Source organism: Lactuca virosa, chromosome 9, assembly GCF_052849685.1.
Source record: "Lactuca virosa cultivar CGN04683 chromosome 9, Lactuca_virosa_CGN04683_v6, whole genome shotgun sequence".
NCBI lineage: Eukaryota > Viridiplantae > Streptophyta > Magnoliopsida > Asterales > Asteraceae > Lactuca > Lactuca virosa.
This window is the reverse complement of record NC_136434.1, coordinates 149,667,669-149,679,289: the sequence shown is the minus strand read 5'-3', so window position 1 is coordinate 149,679,289 and position 11,621 is coordinate 149,667,669. Positions and strand designations below refer to the sequence as shown.

The 11,621-nt window shown below is 34.5% G+C and overlaps 1 protein-coding gene across 2 annotated transcripts; it reads left to right on the top strand.

Annotated features, from left to right (window-relative positions):
- Positions 1-5,582: 5,582 nt before the first annotated feature.
- Positions 5,583-10,810, top strand: LOC145135878 (metacaspase-1-like). Of its 2 annotated transcripts, none has more exons than XM_079070079.1 (5): positions 5,583-6,035; positions 6,501-6,825; positions 7,035-7,146; positions 8,928-9,107; positions 10,467-10,810. In XM_079070079.1, the coding sequence occupies exons 1-5, from the start codon at positions 5,654-5,656 to the stop codon at positions 10,521-10,523; spliced, it is 1,056 nt and encodes a 351-aa protein (XP_078926205.1). In that variant the 5' UTR covers positions 5,583-5,653; the 3' UTR covers positions 10,524-10,810. The 2 variants fall into 2 exon arrangements, with proteins under 2 accessions (XP_078926205.1, XP_078926204.1); XM_079070078.1 differs by having other exon boundaries at positions 7,032-7,146.
- The last annotated feature ends 811 nt before the right edge of the window (positions 10,811-11,621 follow it).

Sequence of the window (11,621 nt, the reverse complement as noted above, 5' to 3'; positions counted from 1 at the left end):
GCTTTTGGTCATTTTAGTGAAAAAGTTTATATCTTGAAAGTTTGTGACCTATTTATGGATAAAGTTGGACACTTTATCCATCTAAACATCATTTTGATTCAGATCTAAAAGTTGGACACTTGTACTTAATGGATTAAGTTGAAAAAGATGAACTTTTGGGTCCCTTTGAGACTTAAAGACTAGATCTTGTTTGTTGGGACCATTCTAATAGATAAGGTTGGAAACTTTATCCATTATAAAGCTACTATGAACTATAAAAATGTGATATTGGCCCTTCTATGCCTTCCATGCAAGAGTTGTGATGTCTTATTGGGTTAAGAACTTAGGGTTTTGGACATTAAGCACTTTATAGCCATGTAAAGTCATAAAGTTGGAAACTTTATTACTTAGGACCTCATTTTGGGCTAGGATATGAGTTTTGGATGTAAGAACTTAATGTAATAAGCTCTTAATTAAGTTTTGGGACTAAGATGAGTATGATGGGCGTACCTAGTGGTATGCTACGCATACCCGGTCAGCGCCCCACTATTGGTCAACATCAGTGTACGTTGGGTGTACTCTCTTGGTACGCAGGGCGTACTCCGCTGGGGAGAAATATTGACTTTTGGACCTTGACCGTTGACTTTGATTTTGACCAGCGTTGACCAAGTTTGACCTAAGGGTATTTTGGGTTATCTGGTTAATTCTTGATTAAGATTGTATTTATTGTTACTTGGCGCGAGGTTATCCGGTTCGGCGGTCCGAGCAGTTATTTGATTATCAGTGGATTGAGGTGAGTTTCCTCACTGTGTTTAGCGGGTCGAAGGCATCAAATGCCGACCCATAATCTGTTATGTTAGAATACTCGTTGTCTGTGTGACACTTGTATGTGTATGTGCTTATATGCTTACTGGGTGGGGCCCGATGGTTATTCTGTATGCCATTACCTATTACGTTTATATGAATTGTATGTGGGCGGGGCCCGTTATGCGAGTTAGGGCGCGGCATGTTATACTCATTGGGCGGGACCCGTTATGTGAGTTAGGGCGGGGGTCGTTATACTCATTGGGTGGGGCCCGTTGTGCGAGTTAGGGCGGGGCCCGTTATGTTCTATCTATGTATGGTATGTGGTATTTTGGGGTACTCACTAAGCTTTGTGCTCACGGTTTTCAGTTTATGCTTCAGGCACCTCTGGTTTCAAAAGGAAGAGTCAGGTATGATTGCAGAGCACACACCATTCGTTTCCGCATTTTGTGATTTACTCTATTGATGATGATGTATTGATAAAATTCGATTACCTTGGTTTTGTAACAATGATATGGTTTACTGTTTTATTAATTTAAAAATGAAAAATTTTCGGTTCTTATTTTTGGGAATAATATACATCGAAATCTAGTATTTCAGAACGTAGAATTTCATTCCGAAATGTGAGGAACTAGTCTAGAACATAAGGAACTAGTGTGGAACACTGCGAATCCGGAATTTTCGTCACTTTTCGTTCCGAAGTTGGTTACTAACAACTTTTTTATTTGCAGCACGACACGGTTTTTGATGCATCTATTACATTGTCTTGTAAACCCAAACCTGGTGCGGATATTATTTCGGCAATCAAAGACCGATCGACATGTGAGACCATGTTCCATAATTCATGTTTTTGGAGGTAGTTAAACATTCCTTAGGTAGATGGGGATCATTTCCTTCTACATTACGTGTTTTTCCACGAAGTTATCACAGACCCACAAAGCGAAGTAGAGGAAATGGTTTTTGAGATTGGAGGTTACGAGTTGTCTTTCGAGAAAAAAAGAATTTTTTCTTGTCACCGGCTTCCGCTTTGGAGATTATTTTCCTACCTCCGGTTCCGATGCCACTTTCCAATCCCATGTGGTTCCTATGGTCAAGAGGAATGTCTTCATGAAATTAGACGATGTGAAGAATGTGTTTAATCATTCGCTTAATGACTTATCGTAGGAGGATGCAGTCAGTGTGTGTCTTTTATATCTGTTAGAGAACGGATTCAATAGGCGGTTGGCTAAACAACTTGTTTTAGAGAAGTGTTTTGCTTTGTTATCTGACCTTGACCTTGATAAAACAAGTTGGCTAAACAACTTGTTTTAGAGAAGTGTTTTGCTTTGTTATCTGACCTTGATGAATTCAACAGGTATCATGTCGTTAATTTGCAATTACTAAATATAATTAGTTATCATTACTAATATTTTTTACAAATTTAATTGGGAGTTTTCTATGTCGTAGATATCCATAGGGGAAGATAATTTGGGATCAGTTGTAGTCACAGCTTTTGATTGTATTCAATAAGGTTGAAAAGCTTATACATCCAATGGAACCAAAAGCAAAACAACCTCAAAAATTAATGTATAGCGTAAACGGTTTTTTACATGCTTATAAGGCAACACACATGATTAATAATTTGTTTTGTTAAATAATCTAATACACGAGTCTTTCGGATATGGATTCTTGAGAGTTTTCCTGTGAGCAGTTTGTTTGGAACCTGACAAGCGAATATGATCCCTCGGACTGTTGCATGGTCGAAACTGAGGCCTTTATATTTGACTGAGTGCAATCAATTTATAAAAATCGACGACGTATGGTTACTTATATATTTTATTATTTTCTTTTATATGTATAATTTATGTTAATTTATAATTTTTTTCATTTTGTTAGCAGGATAATAGACTTGTACAGAAGTTGGAGCCGACGGAAGCTTAGAGTCGTGCTGAATGGTGGATAGTTAGCTCGGCGTGGATTGATCGCCCTGATTTTCCTGACACGCAAGTTCACAGGGCACCTTCCCTAACACCATCACCCAAACACTCACCTACTCACGAGCCTCGATAAAAAAAGGCACAAATAGATGTTCCATCTCACCCGTCACCACCATCGCCGCCACCCACTGTACCATTAGCTGATAAGGACCAAATTATTACTGAGTTGCAAAACAAGGTGCATGAATTTGAAAAACAAGTTCAGTCAATGTCACGAGTAGTTTAAGTCACATGATAAACGTTTAGCAGAGCATGATGCTACTTTAGCCATGTTTCTAAATCTTATCGTGCAAGATGCTGGTACCACAAAGTACAATGACAACGAGATATGGGAGCATGCTTATGGGTTAGGCACACCTGAACAGCCGCTGAATCACGGTCCTTAGAAAACGTCTGCATGTATTCAATTGTCGGATATAAAAGAAATTACACGGGGTGAATACAAAACGCCGCGGACATCACATCTTAAGCATTATGTGCGCCAAAAAGTTATGTTTATATGGTATAAGTCCACATGGGTACAAATGAAAAGGAAAGGTGTTGCACGACAATAGCCGACATCGTTGGAAAATCTTTCAGAACCTATCGTACACAGCCTATATAAAGAATGGGATGGTTTGTAGTTGTTTGATCACCATTATTTGACCGATAATACGACGATTGGGTTTTAGAAGTGCTTATATGTGGATAGTCATACAGGTTGCTGATTGGAATGTGATGTAAGTAATATAATTGTGTGCTCATTACGTACTACGCTTTTAATAATAATATATACTTTACTGTAAAAATTTTGCTTGGCAACACATCATGTTGTGGATTTAATAAAGCGTAGACGGGATAATATTCGGTGAAAGGTTGTGCTGACAGCCTTCAACACTGATGTATTTGACTGGAGCGACATGGTTGACGGATCTGTTTACCCATCCTGGGCAGAGTATGATACGGTATAAATGTATTTGGATTATATTGCCTAACTAATAGTAATTTATAATATAATGTTATTTTATAATTAATTAATTCCAAACTTTTTTGTAGCTTTACATCCCAATCAATATACAATCTACACACTGGTTTTTGGGTGTTTTGGATTTGAAGACATTGAAAATGACTATAGACGATAGTCACTAGAAAAGCGGATATTCTTCAGAAGAAAAGGAATGGTTTATAGGTATGTGAGACCACATCCACAAACTGCTAGTGGGTATCAACTACTGGGATACCAAACCAACTGATACAGTCTAGTTGAGAGTTTTAAGATGACCCTCGAAAAGGCCCCATACGTACCTCATCAGATTAATAATAGAAGGGATTGTAAGGTGTTTTTGTGTTGGTTCCTGGAGATGTTGATCATCGAGAAATCGTATGTTTTACAACGTAAAAGCGATCAATAAGCTATGTCATATCGTAAACGATTGACAAAATTTTATTGAGGTACAAGGACAACGTCCATTTGAACACTGTTATATTACTTAAAACAAATCTCTTAAGTTTATGTATTTATTAGTTTTTTAGTTGATTTTATAATTATAGTTAAATTTTAGATTTTATAAAAACAAAACTTATACAAAAAAGAAAAAAAATAACACAAAACACATTTTCACCGAAAAATAAATAAAACTATTCCGGAACGAGTGTCTGGAATCTTACTCCAATGTTCCAGAAAACTTTCCGGAATGATCTATTCCGATCAAAGTGATTATTTTACAAACACAAAAAAAAAAAAAAAAAAAAAAAAAAAAAAAAAAAATTAGGTCATTTTTTCAAAAAGTTCAGTTGTATGGTTTTGAGCGACTAAAAAAATATGGTTTTGAGCCACTATTTTTTTTTTCAAAAAATTGGGTCATCCCTTTAAAACAAAAATCAACTTCACAAAGTAGAGGTTTTGAGAGACTTTTTTTTTTTTTGCCTTTCTAGCTAGTTTATTCTAAAAGAACTTACAAAAGCGTACGCGATTTGGTGTGAATTTATTCCATCAACTTTTTTAATTTATTTTGCTAGAACTCAAACTTGTATTGATTTGGAGTGATGTTTTTGACCTTTTGATGTTGTTGTGCATCACGTTATTTGAAAATAGTATAAGTTAGTACTACTTATTTGCACATGCGTTACAAAATTTATAAATGAACTTCTAGTACTGATTAATACTGATTTCGTTATTTAACATCATTTTCATACACAAAAAGAAATAGTCTCAATGTGTATATCACTCTATTCGCTAAGATATCATTACTTATGGTGTTGTGTTGACATGTTGTGGAACTATGATGCAACTAAATAGAACTTGAATCGTTGACTCTTTACGCCTATGGTCTGTGTTTTAAATATATAATTTAGTTAACTTAATGTTTTATTGCAATAGGACTCACAGAATAAAAAATAGCGGTTGAAATAGTTGCCAAAAACAGACTTTCCAAGGTTTTGAATTTCGTAACAATGAATCGTATCTGATATAACTTTCCGTCAATTCCAGATCATTCTATAGTTTGTATGTCATCAGCTGGTGTAGACGCATGAAAGACAACGGCAGGAATCTTAAAAAGTGCAATGGCAGTAGGATCCACAGACATTAATCTATATGATCGTAGCATGCACTTGATAAGGCCCCTTGATTGTGCCTATCAACTTCCTGATCGTCTATTTAAACATGTTAATTAAATATTTTGAACAGAATCTGATGCTCCACTCATTTTTTAAAGAAAAAAAAAACAGTGAAATATGTTTGCGTATCAGGTTCCCTTTCTAGGCTGCTAGCTTTTTTACTTTAGGGGTTATATAAATACATCTGTTTCACAATCGTTAAAGCATTCATTACTTCGAGTCGCACCATTAAGCCTTTAGATTACAGATTAGTTTTCTTTAGTGCATTTAACTTAGCCTGTACTTTGTTCAAGTAAATGTCATCTTCAGCAGTGACTCAGGGTTTCTGCTGCCGAGAATGTCAAGAAATTGTTGCAGATGATGGACACTTACAGACACAATTAAGTCGAGAAAGTGGTAAGTTTGTCAGCGATAAGAAGGGACTCCATGTTTACCTTAGAAAGATGTTGCACAGACGCAGAAGCACCATTCCTAATTCTCTGAGTAGCCATGAGAAGTCAACTCTTGACACAATAAGAAACTGGGAAACAATAAAAGGGAAGCGTGCACTTCTTTGTGGCGTAACTTACGATAAGCAGAAATATAAACTCAAAGGAACTAACTATGATGTGATCAAAATGCGGGAATTACTAATGCTACGATTTAAGTTTCCAAGTGCCTCTATCCACATTCTTGCAGGTATTCCTATCCTTTGACTATAATTAGTATATATAAATTCTCGTACATTTTCCCTTCATGATTGCCTTTACAAGGTGAGAATCCATAAGTGAGATCTCAGATGATAAAAGCATGGGTGGTGATGGCATCACCCTCTTTCCTCTTAGGACTTTGTGATTTACCTCCCCTATGTTGGAGTGGACCCGTTGCGACATATACCTTTTATGTTTGCCCTATCCATAAGTGAGGTCTTAGGTTCAAACATGAGCATCACTTCCTTTCTTAATTTGGGGAAAATGCGAATTATTTTCTCCGGTATTGGTTGTGGGACCAGTTGGTGGGGCACCCAAAGTTGGCATATACTAATTTTACCCCTTTTAAACCGCAAATTTCCTTAAAAGTGCTTGTTTTAAAACATTTCTTTGGTAGTTCTATACCATTTTCATTGGAACATTACAATATTTGACATAGTAAAAGAACTTGCAGAAATGGACTCACACCCTCATCCAACAAAAAGAAATATCCAAGAAGCTTTGAGGTGGCTCGTGAAGGACAACCAGCATGGTGACTCATTGGTGTTCTATTTTTCGGGTCATGGATTAAGGCAGCCTGATTTTTTTGATGATGAGGTTGATGGGTTTGATGAAACAATATGTCCTCTAGATTTTAGAACTGAAGGAATGATTATTGATAATGAAATCAATGATACCATCGTTAGACCTCTCAAGAAAGGCGTCAAACTTCATGCCATGATAGATGCTTGTCACAGTGGAACAATACTTGACCTACCACATGTCTATAGCACAAAAGAGTACGTCCCCTTAGCATACTTTTGTACACATTACTCTATTATGATAGTTTCCTCTCATGCTTAGTGGTAAGGAGGTGGGAATGAATCAAGTTGAAGTTTGGGCATCACCTTCCCTTGTTCTAGGGACATTCTGATTTAACTTTTATTCTTTTTTTTGAGAGTTTATCTTGATATTTGAACTTTAAAGTGCATTTTTGGTTCATTAGCAGGCGTCGTTGGATAGATAACAAACCCCCATCTGGTGTTTATAAAGGTACTAGTGGCGGACATGCCATTTCTATCAGCGCGTGTGAAGATAATCAACTTGCTGCAGATACATCTGTGAGTAATTAATCTTTCTATTTTTATATTATCTTCTATCCTTTTGGGGTATTATTATCTAGTTTTTTAATTAACTTCGGTTTTGATATTAAGGACCCGTACATGTAGTTTTTTTTTCCAATACATACGGTTTGAATAAAGTATTGTCTTAATTAATAAGGCTAAGAAAATATTTGAGAATATAACGGCATACTTGGAAATATGAAAGGAAAAATATCAGGAAAAAATCTGTGAAAAGTAGGACTTTACGGGAAATCCTCATTTTCCTCATATTCTATATCTAGTCCTTTTTGCATTAAGTATACGTTTGGCGTACTAGCTGAAAAGTTAGTTGTTAGCTGAAAAGATAGCTGATAAAATATGACGTTTGGTAAAACTAGCTGAAAGATATAAAATGATTATAAGGACATTTAAAAAAATGTGTTTCTAGAATTAATGAAGGGGTATATTTGAAATTTTTTGAAAAGGCTCCTAAAAATCTAGTCTAAGTAGCTTTTTAAAAAGCTAGCTTATAAGCTATTTTTTGGTTTGCCAAACATGACAATTTAAAAAACTCAATAAATCAGCTACCTGTGGTGCGCCAAATACAGCTTAAGTAAAAAAAAAAAAAAAAAAAAAAAAAAAAAAAAAAAACCAGTCATATATTGCTAACAAGATTAGGGGCTTGTTTATTTTCTTTTTTTTTTCATTAATTCTTGTACGGAGGATAAAGTGTTAACGGATAAATGATGTCTGTATGTATGCAGTAAGTGTTGTATGAGCTAGCAAAGACTTTTTCTTGATTGAATGAACAGACTTAACGAATATAAATAATCATTGTACCTTTCTGTGTAAAAGTGATGCAGAATAAAAAGTAGGGAAAAATACAAAACTAGCAATTTTTCTTAATTACTTATCAAAAAATAGCCAAAAAAACTCACTTATCCAAAAATAGCCCACAAAAGAGTAGTCAACTTTTGATTGACTACAGTCAACCAAGGATGACTACCGTCAACGCTCGTTGACTACTCTTTTCCCCTAATAGGCTACTGTTTCAAGGGGCTGTTTACTTTTTCGTGGCCCATTAGCCCAAAGTATATAATGAAAAAAATTTCAGATTAGGTCATTTTTCTATTGTTTTATTTTGTTTGGCTACGTTTTTCTCTCAATGGAACACCTGAAGAATAACCAGTTTGTCTACTTTTCTTAAATATTTTACCGTGTTTGTGATTAGGAGTAGGTTTTGTTTATGGGGATAAAAAATTTTTTGAAAAAAATTGAAAAAAAAAATATAAAACCGTAGGTTTCATATGAAATCTACGGTGTACAAGTGCCCAATGCACTGTTTGTGCAGTGTCGACTTGTACGCCGTAGGTTTCATATGAAACCGTACGGACGTTTTTGTTTTCGTTTTTTTTTTTAAATGGTATCAATAGAATAGGAATTGGATGTATTTTGTTGTGGTATAATTTTTTATTTTTTTTAAAAAAAGGAAATAGTAGGTTTTGAGAGGAAACCGTAGGTTTTAAAAAACCTACGGTTTTGAATGTCAAAAATGAAAAAAAAAAATTTATACAAAACGCGAAACAGTAGACGAAATGACGAAATGACGAAACAGTAGGCGAATCTCGAAACCTACGGTTTCGTGGGCTATTTTTGGCCATTTGCTAATTTTTGACTAAAAATTGATAATTACCCCCTTAATTTGGCTAGATTAGTAATTACCCCTAAAAAGTAATTGTTTGTTTAATGGCAACATGATTAATAACTTTAATCAAATATAAACTCTGAACTTGTTGCAGGCTTTCTCGGATACAGGAAAGCAAATGGAAGGTGCTATGACATACACTTTTCGGAAAGCACTTTTGGAGGACTCAAAAGCTACTTATGCTAGTCTCTTGGCTTCAATGCAAAATGAGATATTAGCAGCCAAGAAAAAATGTTTCAGTCTCCGTGGACTATTTCACCGCGAAAGAGTACAGGTTAGATTCGATTATTGACTTTTATGACCTACGTACTGATGTCCCAAACTTTGCTTATAAATTTTAGAGATTCAACGACAGTTGTTTTTTTGTTCCAAATCCGAAATTTTTTGGATCTTCTATCTTTAAAAATTGTTTCTGTTATAATGCAAACAGAAGCAAATTAAATCACCAATGTGTTAATGTGTAGAAAGTAGAAAGAAAATAACAAAGATAATGATGAACAACATATTAGCCGAAATATATATTTCGGATTTATGTATTGTATCTATATATTTATTGTGTATTATCTATTCCTTAGCTGATTTGTTAGTTAGACTTTTCTGTGTAATGCCTCTGTACCTCTTGTATTTATTCAGATGAGTATCAATGAATTAGGCATCGGAATCTCAATCCTTTACATGGTAGCTGACGACCTTTACACAACAATGGTTTCTTTTGCTCTTGTGATGAAAGTATAGCAACAGTGAGAGAAAATGAATGTAAAAATTTGGAAATGAAAATAACCTCCTGTACGCCTACTTCTAAAACATGGTCAAAGTCATTTTTTACTTTCCCATATTTACAGTAATGACCCCTGATCGAACTAAGGACTTATTTACGAATTAGACCCTAAACTTAGATTTAATACCACATTTTTCTACAATACTTTTACGTGGTTATCGAGATTTTACACCAAGATATTAAGTTTGTTAATTTTGAAGTTGGAAAATAGCTCGATTTACATTCAAAAGTTAAACTTTGTTTTTTGGTGGAACGGAGGCAGTATTTTGTTTTCTGTATAACTTATGCTTCCTGTTATCAATTACAATCTGGTGATTGTGACTAGATCATTTGATTAGAAAAGCATTCGAATCTGTCATAATAACTGCAATTTTTACAAGTCACGTAGATTTTGTTGATGTGTTTAACTGTTAGGTACGTAGTTCAGAATGTCATGAAAAAACATAGGGAATCAATCTATTGAACCAAAATCATGTTGGTGACTAATAATGACAAGCAAGTACTTTTATCTTGAACCATAAGAACGTTGATTTTTTTATGAGACAGAATGTTCCTGAAAATTTACCTTTCAATCACAAGACGAAATCAAGCAGGAAGTTGCTTATAGTTTAAGCAATGGACTAGACGGGATGAGTCTACACAATCTTTCTAGGTCTAGTTTTTTAGAAGGGGAGCATCCTTGTTCCACCTTTTGGAGTGGGATAATTAAAAACGTTGTTTTTTTGTCCTATTAATTTACATGCTCTCATTCCAATATATGCCAAATGTTATCATCTTCTTTTCTATGTAACTAAATGTTTATTGATTATATATACTTGCTTAGAATGAGGTACTCATATGTTGCTAAACTTTCAGGCACCTCTGCTCTCATCTTCCAAAGAATTCGACTTAAAGGAGGCGTTTGTGCTATAACTCTACCATACACCAAGGAGCTTCTAAGGTTAACTTTCAATAAAGACCAATGACTATCGAATTCATGATTTCACTACCTGCAGTATGTTGCCAGATATTAACACCAGCCATTTGCACAATCTGTTTTGGTTTTGATGTTTAATTATTTTGTGTTTGTGATTTCTTTTGGTGCCGATTTGTTTGTTTACCTCAAATGTACCAGCAGTGCACCCACTCACCTAATGAATAAGTTCTGTTGTTCTTAATAAACAAGTATAAATAAAGGAAATTTCACTACTTTGGTTCAAGCCTCCTTAGATATCATTTATATTAAGGCCCTATTTCTATTATTTCCAACAAGTGTTGTTGCGATAAATGATGTGTACATTTTTTTTTTTTTTTGAGAAATTGTTGGATTGCCTGAGAAATTGGAACAAAAGAAAACAACGATTAATTTTTAAAAAAACTACTACTCAATAGAAAAAACCTTGTTCCTTTATTTTTTATTTTTTCTATTAACTCCATCTTAATGCATTCAGTTTTGTTTGTGCTAAGTTTACTATGTCAAAAGGAAATAAAAGCTAAGAGCAACTGGCTGTCTCTTTCGATTATTATATATCCATATATGTATTATTGAGTTTGGAACCCCATATACAAACAAAACATTCTCTACTTACCAACATGAATATAGGATAAAAACGTGTTCGTAACCGCAATGTGAATGTGGGATAAACACCTTATGTGGACCTACGCCGCCTATTGTTGTTTTCATACCATAATCTACTTTCTCACGAATATATATATATATATATATATATATATATATATATATATATATATATATATATATATATATATAGGGAAAAAGGGAATATACATTACAGCCTCACCTAAGCTTAGGTACTAAACCTCTTGAAAATACATTGTTTTACTATATAAAGATTACGGTTAATGGATTCACGATTAATACTTCAAGATGTAAATTCAAGATCGACACAATAGGGTTTAGGGTTTAGGGTTTAGGGTTTAGATTTAGGGTTTAGGGTTTAGATTTAAGGTTTAGGGTTAGGGTTTAGGGTTTAAGATTTAGGGTTTAGGGTTTAGATTTAGGGTTTAGGG